This window comes from Denticeps clupeoides, chromosome 17 (assembly GCF_900700375.1).
Source record: "Denticeps clupeoides chromosome 17, fDenClu1.1, whole genome shotgun sequence".
Taxonomy (NCBI): Eukaryota; Metazoa; Chordata; class Actinopteri; order Clupeiformes; family Denticipitidae; genus Denticeps; species Denticeps clupeoides.
In genome coordinates this window covers 9,563,715-9,583,167 of record NC_041723.1, presented here as the reverse complement: position 1 = coordinate 9,583,167, position 19,453 = coordinate 9,563,715, and the positions used below count along the sequence as shown (strand labels likewise).

The following is a 19,453-nucleotide window of genomic DNA, read 5'->3' as shown; positions in this document are numbered from 1 at the left end:
TGTCTGTTTGTGTGAGTGAGTGTCTGTTCATTCAAAACATAAATTGCAGACAAATTCTGAGAAGCCTGTTGAAGTAAACAATACATGTCACGATCCTGTCTCGTGACGTCATGCGTATGCGTCCATCTTCCTCGCCATGTCTAGCCATCGAGACAACACAACATTTTAGGCACTATACATTAATTCCATTCTATCTAGAGTACATTTAAGTGTGCGTGGGTGTTCTGCATTGTTGTGTACTACTGAAGGGGATATCAGACAACACATGTGACAGTACAACTTGAAAGAGTTGCCTTATTTTGTCACTGGTGAGATTTGGGTGAGAATTAACACCAGAGGTGCTGAATACACAAAGGGAACGTCAAATTAAATTCTGTGTGGATAACAAAACACTGTGTAATTAGCAAGCAACAAGTTGTGGCGCTTGATCAAATCAATATCATAGAAGAAGAACAGAATAAACTACTATTTCTACACTTCTTCATAAACCATGCAATGAATACCATGGCCTAGAAATAAAAAAAAAAAGTTCTCCCTTTACCCTCTGTTTACCCTCCATTTCCCTCTTTGCATTTGTGTATGATTTGTGTAATATTCTGATGCACTGAAGAGAACAAACATGCTTGGAAGGTTTGCTCACATTTAATCACGCAAAAAGTAAATGTAAATTCATAATTTAATCATTTAAGCTGCTAAATTAAAATATTAAATGGACATGGCGATTTACACCATGCTGGTGAACATACATGGGTATGGGGCGGGGATGGTTTTTGTCCATGGGCACACTGATAGCATCCCAGTGCAGCTATTGTGCAAATATCAAAACTCATATTATGCCTTGTCACCAGTCACACACAAGATTAGATTTTTGTAATTAGGCTTAGCAAATTTAAAACAATATCATGATAATACTGAAGCAAATATACTTTGCTTATATAAACATCAGAAATATCTTCCATCTTGGCAGGCGCCGTCTTTCCATTAAATGGATAACAAATAAACCAGATAATATATTTAGCATTTTTCGTATGCTCTGTTTGGTCCATTTATGATTTCCACTGCTCTTTCTTTCTGACTTTCTGTTCCCCCCTTTCTCAACATAACACACCAAGGTCAGCTGGCCTCGGAAGTGCCTCTATGCCAATGGGCGCTCACAAGGGGACTCTCTAAAGCCTTCTTTCATGGAGGATGGGGTCCCTTTGACCGCCTTTTCTTCTCTGAAGGGAAAACACGCACTCACGGGCTGTAATAGCCTCCGCTGTAATTACTGTCATTTGTCAAGCGTGAACCTGATTTATAGCCAATTAAAAATACCCCAAAAAGGCGCAGTGGGCTTGTGTTGTGACTGTGAGGAATGATCAATGTCAAACGATTACTGCCATGAGAGCCAAGTGATGTGGATATGAACCCTGTCATGCACACAAAGTAGGAAATGATGGGACGCTGTGCAGAAGGCATACGCACAGGTCTACAACTGAGGGGTGTCGGCATGTGCAGCAGATCAGAAGTTGGGTGTGTTTTCGGTGTGATGACAAACTGATTGATTCTGAACTCTAATGCCAAACAGACAAGGTCTGGTTTTATAAACCGAGTCCTTTGGTGACAAGCTCACACAGCACATCTGAAGCACCTGTCAAAACCCGGGATTTATCTGCTCACACTCAGCACATCGACTGATGTGCCACGACCATGGTGCTCAGACCGCACATGAAAGGCGACTACTACTGACAGCCCTGTCTATTAACCATTTTCTGTGAACGTTTTCACACAGAAAGGAAAAAGATTAATGCCACTAGAAGGAGCCTTAAAGCAGCAGTTAAATATAATCTAATTATATGCAGAGGTTACATTTTGACTGAACCCACAAAATGAAGAACTACTCAAACTAAAATAACCACACCACGGTTGAATCCCTCCCAACCAATTTATAACACGTGCATTGTTTTTAAAGTAATTTAATTAAGTGTTCTAATTCTAAGTGTTATGGGTGAAACGTATAGTTGAATAGTTCAAATATCTTGGATCCAGTCACCATACATCTTCAGTCAGGGCCTGTCCCCGATCTGAAAAATGTCTCGCCTTGAGTCATTCATTATCGATTTTGTTCAAAAGAACATGATGACTTCTGATCACCAAACTCGAATCAGTTCACTGTTGACCGTTATGTCCAAACATAACTGTTGAGCCAGGATATTCTTTAGATGCATAAAGACGACTGGAGAGTCTGACACCACAAGTGATTCAGTAACTCACCACATTAATTTATTTGAGAAACTTTTAATAGTCATTGTTTCATGTTACAAAGTAGTATGGTTTCCATGACTTTCTGCACTTTTCAACTGAGCTTCTGCACAAACCTTCAATCCTCCTGACCTTCTGACAAACCATTCACTGACCACTTGGACAATCAGTGAGAACATCAAAAAATGTGTGAAATTAAGCCTGATTTGTAGATGATCATTAAATCATGCAAATCTCTGCCTGGCCTAATTCTGAAAGACCCAATTGACTTTCAGCTTCACAAAAGCACATTCACTCCAAAAACGGGGTTATTAGTCATAGTGAAGCTTACAGTCAGATTTGCAGAAGCCACAAGTCACATGCCTGCAGGTTATACTGGCCAGGAACAAGGGAATTAGAAAGGTAGATCAGAATTATGATAAAGTGTCTGTCAGGTAGCAACAGACCATTAGGAAAAGCACAGAAAACTAGCTTAAACATCTGGCCACCCATCCATTTCCCAATACTATTTCATTTTCAATGTTGAGGCATGAGGTACACTGCTGTTCAAAAGGTCATTTATACATTTCTTTGTTTTACCCCTGAAAAACATATGCAATGGGTTTGAATAGAAATAAAAAATAATTGTAAATAAATTGGACAAAGTTTAAATTAATAATGTTGAACCCACATAGTGTGAATCTAGCCAGTTTTATTGCTTCTTTAATCAATATTTCAGCTCTACTAAAATAATTGACAAGGGTTGTGACCCAATAACAGACTTGGGTTAATGAACACAGAATTGTTGCTGATGATGTTCCCCTCTACATGTATGAAGATGTTCCATCATTAACAGACATTTCCAGCTACCAGCATCATTTACAACATCGGCTTTGACCCTTTTGACATGATTGGATGAAAATGCATGAAATATTTAAATTTCTAAATTCATCAAAAGTACATTACTTTAATCCTTTGAATACTACACAAATACCAAACACACCCAGGTTCCTCAGTAGCAAGTTATTCAATGATTTTAACTTCAGCTGCCAATGGTGCAAATTATTTGGCTGATTGGTGCACATATCCAATAATCTATCTCAAAAATCAAAGGATTGATTTCTACAGTTTCAGAGCAGACTGAACTCACACCTCAGCTTTCAGTTTTGAGTCTATTCAGTCACTCTAAGAACGCTCCAGAAGTCTCAGATCTTCAGGTAGTGAGTGGCCTTTAATTACCGCTATAAGCTCCACTGAGTCATCCTTTCATTACCATGCTGCACGTCTGTAGAAAAGACTTCCTAGGAGCCCGACATCATTACAGTCTGACTTAAGACATTTTAACTTAGAGTCTTATTACATCCTTCAATGTATTTGTTCGTAATAATTTAGCTATATACAGTGAATTAGAAATAACCTGTTAGGCCAATAATAAATAATAATAAAAATTGTTAACAGACGTAAACTAATTATTTATTAAGTAATACTGATGTATTTAATTACAATACTGTGCTCTGTCAAGCCTGTCTCTGTAATTTGTGTGTGTTATTTCATTCTACCATACCATACCATATTTATTTATAAAGCACCTTAACACATCAAAAGAACTGACCAAAGTGCTGTACATTAAAATAAAAGTACAGACATGGACAAAAAGTTAATTCAAAATAAAGAATAAAAGAAAACAAAATAAAATAAAATAAGAGAAACATGCAGCAATTTAAATTAAACAATGGGTTGAATAAAACAGAAAATATTTAAGACAATATATTAAAAGAGTTAAGAAAGGACTGCCTAAGAAACCACCGTATAAGAACCACGTCACACTGGGTTAAAAGCCAGGGTGTAGAAGTGAGTTTCTAAACGAGACTTAAACACAGTGATTGACGGAGCCTGTCTGACACTGATTAGTAGGTCATTCCATAGACGCTGGCCGGCCGCCGTGAAGGCCCTGTCACCTCTGTTTGCTACTGTAAATGATGGTATGACAATAAAGACTGCTGCACCCTCATGATCCCTTGCCCCTCCCTTGACTGAGCTTAAGCCTTTCAAGTGTGTAGGAAACACACTGGTTTTAAATTAAGGCTTGATCTTCCTCTATCCATAACCAGTTTCTGTGTGTGGCTGAGAACGCGGTTAGAGTCAAACTCAACAAAAACAGATAAGATGCGAGGATGGTGGCATACCGTGGCACTGATATTAAGGAGTGAGAGAATGTGGCACGGACATGAAGCCTGCCAGCCAGGTGGCATTTGCACCTCCATGTGGTTAATAAGCTATGGGCTCCCTGCCAGACAGGGAAGCTCCCGCCTCAGTCCGGCGCTCATTCACCATTGTAGCGCTGCCTCGCGGTGTCACAGAAAGTCAGTGTCTTCCCATTATCACGCTTGCACAGCATGTCCCTCTGACTCCGGCCCTGCTATTGCAATGTCAGGCTGGGTCTTAGTGAGCAGTGGTCGTGCTGCACCTTTGAAGAGGATGGTTTATTTCTCCCCTCTTCAGTGCTTTGGCAAGGTCAGCACCTTGCATTGCGTTGTAAGTCGCTCTGGATAAGGGCGTCTGCCAAATGCCGTAAATGTAAATGTAAATGTAGTTATCCAAATATGGATATTAATTTCTGTGTTTTCTGACATGACAAACATTTAGTCCCTGTATGTAATGCTGTGAAATGTTGACTGGCATGGATTACAAGAGCACTGTAACACAAAATTTTAACTTGCTTTCAAACATTTGATGTGCTAAATGTTAATTATGTGACTATAATTAATGTTGTATTGACACTTCCTCATTGCTTCCTCAGCACCTTTTTTTGAGCTGGAGTTATATGTTATTATTCAGCGTTTCTGAACACACTAAGCATGGGACTTCTTCACTTGTGTAAGGTCAAAATGATCTCCAGGACTCCAGGATTTGTAACAGATTAAAAGATGTGATTGTCATTGTGATACACAGTAGAGTAAGAAGTAGAGTAAGTAGCACACGGTGCACACAATGAAATGTGTCCTCTGCATTTAACCCATCACCCTTAGTGAGCAGTGGGCAGCCATGACAGGCGCCCGGGGAGCAGTGTGTGGGGACGCTGCTTTGCTCAGTGGCACCTCAGTGGCACCTTGGCAGATCGGGATTCTGATTACGGGGCCACTTCCTTAACCGCTAGACCACCACTACCCTGATGTGGGGTAAAGAGAAGCATCAGGCTACTCTCATTTTAAACCCTTTATAAAACTTCATAAAATATTGGGCTCTTGGTGACAGAAAAAAAAATAAAAGGCTAGCTAGGTCAGTTTCTCTTCTTGAAGATAGATTTAATGCTAACGACGCCTTCCCTCGCGCTAGCAATCCACCCCCATGCTTAGTGGCCATTATCTCACATTATCTCACATAATGACAGATCATGTGAATAACACTGAGTATCTGGCACCAGGGGATGTCTGCAGCAGTCTGTACTGGTTGACTACGTCAGAGCATCACCAACGTGGCAGGTCTTACGCTGCGCAGTGTTAAGTACCAAGAGTCTCCCAAAATAAAGGCAGCCTGAAAACTGGCAATTCAACTGGTATTAAAGATTCACTGGTGCACATGGGGAGAGAAGGCTTGGAGCAACTGTATAAAAAAAAACTGACAACCTCAATGCTTGCTGTAATATAAATGTATTCGTGCAGCGTGTGCAGGCCGTTTAAGGCTCTGTGCAATGTTCTTCTAGATTTGTATAGATGTTACCCTGAAATGTAGTGCTTGGTTTAAATATGTTGCAGACAACACAGACCCCTTCATTCAGTGATGGCACTGGCCTCTTCCAGGATAATGGGCTATGTCACACATCACAAGGAGGATTTTCAGGGACATAATGACTCCATCTTTGGGATGCGCTGGGAAAACACGTCTCATTCCTGGAGGCCGCACTTCACAGTACATACACGGATATAAAGGATCCACTTGTCAAATACCACATGAGACTTCAGCGGAGCACAAGGGGGACCTATACAACATTTAGGCAGGGCTTCTGGCAGATCACGGAATATTTATTGTCATTTGTAACATGAAACGAACCTTGACCAGAAGGTTTTCACTCCTTTAAGTTAAACTGGAAACAAAGCTGAGTCCACAAATTAGGTCGGCTCCAGCAGCAATTACTGTAATGAGTCTGCCTGGCTAACCCTGGATGTATGGGGGACTTAAATTATTTCTGTCCGTATCTTTGCAAGCAGGGGACCAACCAAACAGCATTCATTTTTTTTAAAACCTTGTCAAGAGTCTTCAATAGACTAATGTCAGCATTTTGAAGCAAGCCAAACAGCAAGCTCTAAATTTGGGACAGTTTTAATGAGACGGTTTTTGCTGGCATGTACTATCGCCCTTGTCCTCGCATCGTCACAATTTTTCTCAATTATGAATTGCAAATCAAGCATCGTATATATAAGACTTTGAAAAATTTGACAAATGAAATGAAGCCAATCTTATGGCACAAAGTGTGTTGAATGCACGTTAAAAAATAAATAAAACCCCATGCACAGTTAAACCCTGGAGTCGATTAATATTTATCACTTTAATCAAATCAAAGGTATTACATTTGAGATTAGAAAAGGCAAACTGCAGAATCCATGTGATTAAAGTCAGGAGTCACCCAAATACCCCACCCCTGCATATTACTTCTGGATAAAAAAAAAAAAAGTCATGTAAAGTAACTTGGGGAGGTCAAATTTTGTTCCAGTGTTCGCAGGCTTCCATTTACCTAGAAACTTCCTGTTCGGTTTTGCATTTAAACGTCTTGCAGCTCCCACAATTCTTGTTACCCTCACCTTCATCACATTTCTCAACCCACCTATTTACACCACCTTGCATCTGTTGTGTTTTTAATTAAAGCTCCCGCTATTCTGTTCATTAACACAATATATGTTTGCACCTGCGTCTGCTTCAGTAACAGAACTGTTGCCAGCCAATCAGAATTCAACTGCAACATGGTCTTAATGACCGGTTTACCACAGGTCCCTTAGATGAAACTACGGTGCGTTGCAAAAGTATTCGGCCCCCATGAACTTTTCCACATTTTGTCACATTACAGCCACAAACATGAATCTATTTTAATCGAATTCCACTTGAAAGACCAATACAAAGTGATGCACAAAAACCATATATGATTCCATTGTATGATTTTTTTACAAATAAATAACTGAAAAATGGGGTGTGCGTAATTATTCAGCCCCCTTTGGTATATTACATTCTGTTACATTCTGTTACATTTTGTATGTGATTATGTGAGTGCAGCTAATGGAAAAGCGTTGTGTTGGTGTGCTGCTCCCGCAGCGCAGAACCAAGCTGTGTCTCAAGGCATTCGGATCACTGCACCCTCAGATGACAAAACGGACCACTGCCTCCCCCGGTCATACACCATAATGTTAGAAACAAATATCAGAGCAGAAAACTCCAGGCAGGATTTATTATTTCTTGTTACGAGTAATAAAATATATAGATTTCCATTGGCAATAGTAATTTGTAGTAGTAGTGTCCTTCATAAGCATTCTTTCTTTCCCTTTATACACGTTTCACTTCTTATTTTTTGCAAACATTGAAAATGTATTCATTTTACGTTTTTAGAAATTAGTAATTACTGTGCACTGTATTCTAGGGAAAATGAGGACATGTTCAATGGAGACATTCTGAACACAGAGCATTTCTCAATTCTGATTGGTTGATGCCGCCGGCTCACAAACAAAATTAATTTCTTGCAGTCATTTTGGCACTCTCGCTTCTTGTGGTGTGAACGTAGATCCACCACTGCATGTGTGACTTTAGGCATGCTGCACAGTTCAGCTCGAAATACAGCTGCTGCTGCCAGGCGTTCTGTTTTATACAAAGCAACATCCTGTCTAGAAGCAGACGGGCTTTGCCACTAAAATCACTGCACAGCATGAGAACTGTGATCTCGATGGCAGCACCACAGTGTGCGGCAAAGAATTACGTGTTCTGTAGTACTAGAACAGAAAAGAGACAATACAGGTAATGCCAATGTTTATATCTTTTTTTCTGATCATTAATTTTCTTCCCCTTTTGTTGAAAAAAAAAAAATATAAGCTTCACTGTAAGGTCCAGTTCCTGTCTCGCGAGAGCGTCCCATTTCTCCAGCCATCGCTGGCCATGCCATAACAACTCTCACTTTAAGAAAAGAGGAAGCGAGAGAGAGAGAGAGAGAGAGAGAGAGAGAGAGAGAGAGAGAGACCAGAGCAGCATTTGGACAGGCACAGCCCAGGTCCCCACGGAGCAGCATGGCTGCCAGCAGCAATTACAGTCGGTCCCACTGGGGTAGGATGCGAGCCAGTAGACATTTCTGCAGATCCCCGGGGAGGAGGAGATCAATGAGTTGTGACACTTATGGAGCTCATATAGTTGCAGTGAAACTCTGTGTGTGTGTGTGTGTGTGTGTGTGAGTGTGTGTGTGTAGTTGGGGGGAAGGGGGGTGTGTGTGTATATGAACGAACTCTGGAGGGGAAACAACAAAACATACACATTGACCCCTTCCATTGACCCCGTAATATCATGCTGATGAATTTTGGAGTTGCAGTCCCTTTCACCTGGAAGACAGTCAGCCATGACACACTTTCAGAGGTCCAATTTTTATATATATCCCCAATGCCTATAAAGCACATTCTGTAAAGGCCACCATGTCACCGTGTGTGGTGCTGGGTGCACGCAGCTGATCAACAGGTCCTAATCGCCCCCAAATGAAGCTTACTGAGCAGGGGCGATTGGGACCTGAGCAGGGGCGAGCAGCCGGTGGACGAGGTGGCTGAATAAATGCGGACTTTGTTGCTTTTGTTCCTGGCCACGTGACACACGCCCGCAAGTTTTAGTTAATCCTTGGTTCCTGTGTTTCGACCCTTGTGTCTTTTCTATTGTGTTTCTATTATAATAGATCCCTTTGTGTCCAGGCACCATACTTGTTGCACTTAGTGCCAGTTCAAAAATAGTCAAAATACAGTCCTTTTTGAAGAAATCAATATCTAACTGCTTTTCTCATCATGAATGGGAAGATAAAAGACCAGACCTGCTTTTTTAAAGAAGTTCACCTGCTCTATAGATGGAAAACTAAATTCAGCTTTCTTCTGGAAACAAAAGCTTTACTTTATCCCCTCTATTTATCAAAGGGTGTGGTGAATAATCTTTCAAGAGCTCAGCATATCCGTGCAGATTACATTTCACACCAGCAAGATGCACAATGACAGAGTTGCTATGCATTTTTAAAAAATTTTTTTGCTTTGTTTTTCTGCTCCAAACTCCCGACTTGCTGGTTTGACTCGGAGCAAAAGAAGAAAGCTCTCAATTAATAACCCAACTGCCCATGGTGGCGTGTGGACGAGCATCAGTTAGCAGGCTCTTTTTTCAGATGCCACAGAATCAAGGAGAATAATTCATGAGCACGGGAACGCTCTGTTGTTTATGTTTTGTCAGGTATGTTTTATAGCTCATTTTTTTTCCTTCTTTCATTTAAAAGATTGAAATGAAAAAAACACAGTCAGGTCACACAGTCTCCCCGGGGAGAGGTTGGGTGCAGACCTGTCTGTAGCCTCCTGAGCTGCTTGGGACTGTGTGAGTGTGCGCAGAATGGTAAGAATGCGCTGCTCAAATTGGTCTCATTATCGCCTGCGAGCGAAACCAGGGGCCCTCTCACCTGTCAGAAGAGTCTGATCTTTCCGGAAGCCCCCGTCGTACTCCAAGAGGTACTTCTTCAGCTGGAACCCAGGTGTGCATCCCTCCTCGCCGGCCTCCTCAGGTCTAGCAGAGGTTGCCTGCAAGAGTGAAGGGCTGGTCAAACGTCTGCTCCCCGGGACTGCGACAATTGCACCTCTCAGCATGCTAAATGATGCTGCTCAAGAGCAAGAGAAGCCAGACTAAAGTCCAGACTCAAACAGTAAATTGGGACTCAAATGGGCCTGTTATTTTTTGGAGAAATATAAAGTATGTCTAAAAGAGGAAAAACTACTGTATAAGGATTTTGGATGATATGGAGGGAAGTTAAACAACACTGTTCCCATTGAATATGTTAACACTTGTGAAAAAAGGCTCACAGGCTGCAGAGGGTCTTGAAAATTCACATTAAATCACAACAATTACACTTTTTTTAATCTTCAGATAAACAAAGAAAAATTGTGATAGTCCAGATTGGGTAAACCAATGGAAACTGCCCATTGCTGTCAAATCAACACTGAACTTTAGATACCCACAGCCTGTCATCATTTCCAATGATCTTCCTTAAAATGATGTTCAAATGCAGCTACAACTCAATTTAGATCAGGAGAAACAGACGGAACTTGTCAAAAGCACTCTGATGCACACCAATTATCGCCTTTGACTTATAGGAATATAGGAATTTAGGATATATAATACACTTCTGATCTGCCTTAGTGCCTTTAGGCACAAAGTTAATGGAGAAAATTCTCATTCTGTTGTGAAGTACATTTCTTACCAGGAAATTGAGCAAAAAAAATGCAGCAAATTAATTTTTTGGATGTATCTGTTAGGAAAAAGGGACAAAATATACTTCTGTTGCTCCGTAGTGAAAACATAATTGTCCATTTTATATAGCTGGTTCATTAAATCACTTAATTAGCAAAAGTCAGGCAAAAATACTAAAGTAGGGAAAGTTTAAAATGAATAAAAAGAAGAGAAGACATGTATTTACACAGAACTATTGGAAATAAATATGGAAATTGCTTGTTTTTTTTTTTTTGTGGTGGATATTCACTAGTACAGTGCAGCACTTTAATTGACTATGTTAGTCCATTTAAATGACTTTCTTACGACAGTAAGACAATTGATTGTCTTTAAGGATCCTCTGTTGTCCCAGAGGATCCTTATATCTATCAGATATACAGTCGTGACCAATTGTTTTGAGAATTACACAAATACTGTTTGCTGCTTCTTGCAAGAATTTTGCTGTTTGCAAGCATTTTTAAGTTTCAAATTCGCCTGGCATGCTGTCAATCAACTTCTGGGCCAAATCTTGACTGATGGCAACCCATTCCTTCATAATCAGCGCCTGGAGTTTGTGAGTTTTTGTTTGTCCACCTGCCTCTAAATGATTGACCACAAATTCTCAATTGGATTAAACCTTATAATCATTGTGCCTTTTGCAGAATATCAGTCTGTCCTTGATGTTTTTTTTGGAGAGACGTGGCTTCTTTGCTGCCCTTCTGGACACCAGGCCATCCTCCAAAAGTCTTCACCTCACTGTGGGTGCATATGCACTCAGACCTGCCTGCTGTCATTTCTGAGCAAGCTCTGCACAGATCCCACAGCTTAATCATCTCTAGGAGTTGGTCCTGGCACTAGGAGATGGCCTTCACAACACTTGAACCTCTCTCCTTCAAGTTTTTGATGATCCAATAAATGGTTGATTTAGGTGAAATCCTAGTAGCAGCAATATTCTTGCCTGTGAAGAACTTTTTATCAAACACAATGAGGACTACATGGGTTTCCTTGCAGTAACCATGGTTAACGGAGGAAGAAGAATGATTTCAAGCATCACCCTCCTTTTAAAGCAGCCAGTCTGCTATTCTAACTCAACCAGCATGACAGAATGATATCCAGTCCTGTAGAGGGACTTTGTTATTCATCTGATCACGCTTCATAACATATGCAAATTGGCATAATAAAAACAGAAGCAACAAACTTCGTGAAAAACAGTAATTTTGTCATTCTGAAAACTGTTATTTATTGTTATTGTTGTTTATCCCTTATCTTTTTCCTTTTTTTACAATGCTGGAATATCTTACCCAAGACTAAACAGATTCATGCAAGAAGTCCCCTTGGGCAAGGTACCGTCCCCGGGCACCTTTAATGAGTGATGGGTTAAAGTTTGTTTTGTGCAACATGTGCTGTGCTTGCTGTATATCACAATGACAAAAAGCTGCAAATATTAGTTTGCTATTAGTTTCCTTATTAGCCCGATTGATATATCAATGATACCAGTAAATAGAAGAAAAGCATGTCTCAGAGACATTTAGAAATTGGACAGAAAATTATTTCAACATTTGTCTCTAATACTACTATTAATAATAATGAAACAATAATCATTTTAATATTATTCAGCTTTTTAAAGCTGGTTTTAAAGACTGTCTGTGTGCTTCATTTCAATCTGAAATTGAAATCATGTGCTGAAAAATAAATGATGTGCCATCTTAACTGACCCTCAAACGGGTCACCGCAATTAGACCAGAAATCTTTTCCATTTTCATTTATAATGAGCAAATGCCTGTTATTTATGGATTTTACCAGAAGACCAGAGCTGGGGTTCAGGTAGTAGAGCTCTTTAGTTCAATTAGGCCCGCTTTTGGTTCTGCGCGACATAAGAACGTGCATTCTGTGCATTAAGAAACAGGCGTAATCAGCAGGGCTTTAAAACCCTGCTTAAGGCCACGTAGAGGGGAGGGGAGAAAAGGGCCTGAGAAAACACTGTGCTATCATTTCTGATTGGATGATTGCCCTTTCGCTAACATTTTAGTTATTCTGGTCATTGAAAAAATGAGAGATTAAAACCTCAATAATTTTATCCTCAAGGGAGGAGAAAAAAAAAAAAAAAACACAATGTGAGATGCACAGATAGAAAAGGAAGCTTACTGTGCATTTTTCATCAAAGCGTCAGCCGCATCAGACAAACCTCGAGCAACACTATCAAAGCTGATCATCAAACATAATTACAACCGATAACAAGGTGAGCGCGTCAGGCGAATCAATAGCACCGTCTTCTGAAAGACTACGCTGCCTCCCCCAGCCAGCAGGGACTCGCCTCGGACCCTTTTAGCAATTATTGAACCAAAAGTTCGATGCAATTAAGAAATCCCTCCCGAACTGTCAAAGTGTTTGGATTTATTGGGAGCAGCCTCTGACCGGCAGGCAGGCTGGCAGGCGGGCGAGCAGTCGGCAAAAGCGAGGCGTTTGAAGGGTTATCCGCTCGAGCACGCGGCCAGCTGTGGTGGGGGCGCGTGAGCATAACCGGGGTCTTGCAGGCAGCTGTTTCTTCTCGCTCTCCATTAGGCCTGGCATATGGGAACCGCTGACAGCTCTGTCCGACAGAATGGCAAAAAAGGGGTCCGGGGCGGAAGGTAGTGTGCTGAGTCGGAGGGATGTTTTAGCCTGTTTTTCGGTGATGATAATGTGACTGCCATCCAGCTTTCATGATAAAATATGCAAATAAGTTTAGACGTACTGAAAGGATGAGTGAAAAGAGCAATATCACTGGTATGAAACAAATCAAACATTGAGGACTTCATGTGTTGTCGCGCATAATGCAAATTAATTCCTAGAAATCTGACCTATGTAAATATGTACACATAAGAAAGTTCTAAAATACTCGCATTTTATGGCTAATGGATTATAAAGGTATGGTAATTCTGGTGACCAGTTACGGTCACACAAAAATAACTGTAAGTACGGTAAAAATACAGGAAACATCTAGTGGAAATAAATTAAGCAAAACAAAGATGACCATCAAGATGAATAAGAGGGGTTCCCTTGGATTCACTATTTTGGTTTTATAGGTACTTTCTCGGTGTGGTTGGAAAAGGTGCTTTATGGGCACACTTGATTACATGAAAGTATTCTGAAGGTGTGCAACTTGATAGATAATATAACTTGATAGAAAAAACGCAGTTGCCAAATGATGCAACTTTGTGAATAATCGTTCCTACTTCCTAACGTTTAGAGAATTCAAGTGCTTGTGAAATATTCCTTTAACATATTGCCTGAAGCATCACCTCAGGCAAGCACAAAAACTTTTTGGCATTATAAATATTTTTTCACAATGGCTGCATTTCCAATGGGTGCATTTTCTCATCACAATTTTAATTTCAATAGAAATGTGACTGTTGTTTCTTCATCACACAGCCTACCGTCTTCATTATCAGGCCTTTAGGAAACACCTGAGGCTGAATAAGAGTCTGGCATGAAAACGTTCTGGCTGGAGTAGTGGTGTGTGATGTAGAAATTGGTTTATGAAATAACAGCTAACGCCATTATCTGCCCAACTGTACACAAGCTCTCTGGTCTCCTCACCACGAATAAGAAATTCCTGCTGTGCATCTAATTAATTTATTTCCTGCTGTTGCACCCTGCCGTTGTTTTGTATAAGAGTTACCATCATCTTCTGAAGGGCCGGCCGCAAGATAGCAAGATAACTGAAGGCCACGTTCTCAGCTAGACACCCACTGTCCTCCAGAGGGCCTGGCTTTGATTCAGGAGCCAAAGGGTTAATGCCATTCTGCCTGCGGACTTCGGAAAACACACACATCCAAGCCTCGTTAGCCACAAACCCGATCGCTTTTAGGAGCCTGTCTGGGATCTTGATGGGCAATGTTTATAGGCCTATCTCAACAGCACTGAGAACACATAAGAGCGAGAGAAAAAAAACGCTGCTACATAATAGAAAATCATTCCCTCCCAGTGCATTGAAAAAAAAAAAAAATAGTAATAAAAATAATAAATAAAAAAATAAATAACGCTTTCAAGCGGTGTTATGGAGAAGGGCATTTGAAGCAATGAAGCTCTTCCTGGTGCCTGTTTCACGACCTGCCTCCTTGCGGCGAGATGATGGCAACATTTAAACAACGTTCTGGAGAGGTGGGTGTGGAGACAGAGCCCTTGTATCATCATCTGCATCGTCCGCTGATGAATTTATCCGGGTGCCTTTATTTCTGCTCCAGTTCCTTGTCACCACGCAGAATTAGCATTTAAATAGCGAGCGCCACAGACAGTGAGGCAGGTGGGAGAAGGCCCTGCGGTTTCCAGATCCTTAGCGCCACACTGCACTGACGTCTGCTGAACACTTCGCCGTTTGGGGGGTGGGGGGTGGGGGTCCAGTGCAGAGTGGAAGTCAGAGTATTATGGATTTGAGAAGCTTAGCAGACGTCAAACAGAGCAGATTCACACAAGACCCCTGCAGACACCACGCTTACTAAATCAACTATTGGCTGAAAACAATCGACAGCAAATGACCCTTTTTCAGAAATGGAGGACCGACAAAGACTAAGCGCTACAAGTTGATTTGCCACTGATCTCAGATTGTGGTTGATGACCATTGGCGACCAGAAAATCTGTCTTAAAATTACATTGTCTGTACTACGCTTATGGTCGTGGAACATGGTACGTGTTCGCTCACGCCACATTTGGCAGTTCACCCATCTGAGTCCAGATATATTTATAATGTTGTGTTGTTTGAATGCAAATGAGGTGCATTTGGTCATTGTCATCAGATTCTCATATTTTAAACCCTTTTTTTCTAGTTACACATATGTCTTTAATAAATGTGCACGAGAATGTGTTCTCATGTTGTAAAAATGTTGCAAACAGAGGGCATTAAATCAGACGCTGATCACGGGCTTAATGCAATATTGCCGACATGCTACCAAACTCGGTTCACCTCCCCTGGAAATATTTTACCTGACAGTTCTGCAGACCAGCAGCTGGACTGTCTGGCCCAGATCATGCACGGTGGCCCGAATAGGCTCTCCGTCATCACTCTCTCATTTAACAAGCTTCCAGACAGCAACTCGTTTTTTTATGGCCTATAATATTTTGTCTGTGTGATTCACACACGAGCCGGTTGTCTAAAGGAGAGAGCCGGTCGGCACAGTCAGATAGCGCGCACTACTTTGTTTGATTCAGAGGCACTTAACAGGATTGTTTACAAGATTATCGACTTCAGTAAAGGCGGATGGTGAAGTGTAGGACTGGAAATTGCTGGCTGGATAGCGTGGGCCAGTGCTCGTTACTGACAAATTTACTTTTTTGGGTGGGAGGGAATAAATCAAATGGATTTCTTCCTGTGCGTTTGTGCACCAGTGCCCCATAGACGGCACACACACAGCAAGAATTTTTTTTTTTTGGAAGTAATTTATTCCCAGTGCATTTTTATGAGGCTGGGCCGGGTGATGGTGTCATGTTACGGTCTTAAGTAGCATTTCATAAGGGAAAAGTGGTTTTGTTTTGCATCGCCCGAGGGGGAAATGGAGTTCAGACGCGTCCTCCGAGCGAAGTCATAAACCCAGCGCTGGCCCCTTTTCTTACAGTCAGGCGCATTACTGATCCGAAAAGGCGAACCTCACTCGGTGCGGCTGGATTAGCATGCAGCCTGCGCAAACTGCTGATGGGTGCTGAGGAGTATTAAGTTCCATTTGTCTTAGAAGACACTTATCCCAGCAGAAGTGTTTGGCATCGCTTTCGCACATCCAAATGCCTCAAAAGCTAAAGGAACTTTTCTCAAGCTCTTTGGTCACCTGACCTCGAGAACTACTGCTTCATCTTCTGCATATTTTATTGAAAACTAAAAAAATAATTTATCTAGTTTCAGGCAAAGAAATTTCTTTGGATAGGTGTGAGCTGTACAGGTTCCTGTTTTCTCCAGCAGAAGTTAAATAAATAACTTTTTATTGATGAAACGCTTATTTTTCAGTCCTAGTCTGGTCTAGACTGCATCAAATATTGAACTATTTAAAATGTAATCTGTAAAGATGCATATCTCTTACATCTGAGGACGTGTTCCTTCCCAGGCTACTACAGTAGCTAAGAAGCCGAGTACTTCCAAGCATCCATTACTCAGCCATGAAAGTGATGATTGGGTGAAGATTAGCTCAGCATATTATTAACAACACACACACACACACACACACACACACACACACACACACACACACATCATGGCTAGTAGAGCATTCCAAGGTTTCCTTGAGATGTATGTATTTGGAAAAAAAAATACCCATCTCATGTCTCTTTATTCAAGGTAACACAGGCGTACCACATCTCTATCTCTAACTCTGTAGAAGACGTCAGTCTGCTCCTAGAGAATATCATGTTAGAAAAGGTGGCAATCAGGTGGCAATATGCTGTTTTGTTATTCAAGGCTATGGGAAGAGACTGGTATTTTTTAATAGAGGCCTGGAGTACCTGGGGGTTACAGGGGCAGAGATGTGATTAAGGCACCGGCTGTATTGATGGGTGTGTGTGTGTGTGTGTGTGTGTGTGTGTGTGTGTGTGTGTGTGTGTGTGTGTGTGTGTTGGGCAGGGGGGTTCACAGCTTCTGCAGAGAACCTGGTGTAAATGTCAGCACTGGCAAAAATCAATAAGGCAAGAAAAGTTCAGAGAGAAGCTGACAGAGACACAACGCAGGACCTCTGTGTGTATTTGTGTGTGACTAGGAGAGAGGGAGTCTGCAATGGAGGTTCATACTGTAGTATATGTATTTGATCGGTATGAACTGTACAGAGTTTCATGAATGGGTCTTAAAACCAGAGCTGTATTCCTATCAAATGTTTTAAAACAATGGCTTTGTATTGTAGCATCCTCACACTGAACATGAAAACTACATGCCTGGTCAAGGGACCATTTTCCAGAACCCTCCACTGTCTAGCAAATAGCTACTCACTGGTTAAAGTCCATATCATTTAAGTATACAGTATACTCTGGTATACTCTATCAACTGCATATATTAAATGTCTAATAGAAAATCTTACTTGAAGCATTGGCCATTAGTACAAGTAAGTATTTTTGGCATGTTTCTTACAAGTCCACTATATTGTCATCTCACTATATACAAGTACACAGAGAGACAAGACTGCAAAGCTGTGGAGATTCACAGTGTGCAAAAAGACAAATGGAATAACACACGACACAAAAACATGACAAAGAACGTTGTGGACATTGTGCGCTGACCAATAAAATAGTGCAGGTCAGACAAACTAGGCGGCAGCATAATGAGTATATCAGTGTGTGGATGTATTTAGTATAAAATGTATATGGTATATGATATGCTATGATAATAGTGGCAGTAGTAGTGATATGACATGATATGGTGACCATAACACAGCAGCACAGTGTGCGGTATGGAGAGATTGCAGGGTGTAATACATTTATATTGTATTTACATCCTGCTTTTTTTATTGGGGTCAAACAGACCATTCAATAATTCAAACTGGACCCCCCCCCCCTTTTTTTCAAAAAGATTATATTTAATTGTATAAAAACAGCTGTATAATTTCAAACAGCATGTAGGCAGAGCCTTTAAAATTTCTTGTTCTTCTGTGTTGGCTACTCTCTCCTTGGAACCTGGAACTTAGACCAGGTCAGTGATAATATCAACCTTTCTCCTGAGTTCATCTGCAGTCTCTGCACAAGTGGAGCTGTTTGAGAAACATGCACATGAATGTCTGTTATCTGACTGGGTCCAACCAACTTCTAAGAGGCCATTAAGCTCCATTAAGGGTCAGCATGTGTCATCTTACCCCATTAATAGAACATTTGAATTCTGTTTTTTACCAGCCTAAGTTAATTTGCTTGGTATTTTAAAAATTATATTAGAATTTTAATGAGCCTCATTAAACTATATTTACTATTATGGTAGCCACTGTTACTGTTATGGTCCACTTTGTGTGTTCTCTGAATGATGTTGTAATTGAATTTAGTTTAATAAAAATTAAAGAAATTATATTTGTGTTGTTTAATGGTTGATAATGGTTATGGTTATGGATAATGATAATGGTTGTTTAAATTTTTGTCTAATTATGGGTGGTAGTAGCCAAGTGGGTTGGACACTCACCTATGAACCAGAAGACCACAAAGTTACAGGTTCAAATCCCACTTACTACCACTGTGTCCCTGAGCAAGACACTTATCCCTGAGTTGCTCCAGGGTCCCTGTAACTACCGACTCTAAGTTGCTCATGAATAATACTTTAAATGAACATCAGAATCCCATTCGAACTTGTTTTATTGACTGTTCCTGGGGAATGTTGGTGTGTCTATGCCATGTAGGTAAGCACATTCAAGTCTGTGTGTGTGCGTTTGCTTCACTCAGAGCACATTTTGTTCAGATGGGTTAATGTCTGTCTAGGCCTGGCTCTGTATCATGTGCTGCCCCTGGTGTCCCTGCACCAGAGGCACTAAAAACTGTCACAGAGCAAGCTGCAGACATGCCGAAACTCTGCCTGACTTTTCCCACACCACTTCACTGCCCAAGGTCTATCTATTGCTGCAAAAATGCGCACACACACACCAACACACATACGCACACATACATAGAAGCACACGACCGCAGACGGACAGAGCAATATACACTCAAAACACACAACAAAACCCAGCAGTCAAAACCAAGCAGGGAGAGACAGATCACAGCATCAAATAGAGACGCGAGACTGAGAAAATCATCGGGAGAAAAAAAAAACGTACACAAACATGTTGGAAATACCGGA

General features: G+C 41.0%; 1 protein-coding gene across 2 annotated transcripts in view; it reads right to left on the bottom strand.

Annotated features, from left to right (window-relative positions):
- The window catches only part of cdh13 (cadherin 13, H-cadherin (heart)), a 299,980-nt gene that overhangs the window by 208,039 nt on the left and 72,488 nt on the right, over positions 1-19,453 (bottom strand). For both annotated transcript variants that reach the window (XM_028958803.1, XM_028958804.1), the window contains exon 2: positions 9,887-10,004. In XM_028958803.1, the coding sequence (XP_028814636.1) occupies positions 9,887-10,004 (118 nt within the window). The remainder of the gene's footprint in view (positions 1-9,886; positions 10,005-19,453) is intronic.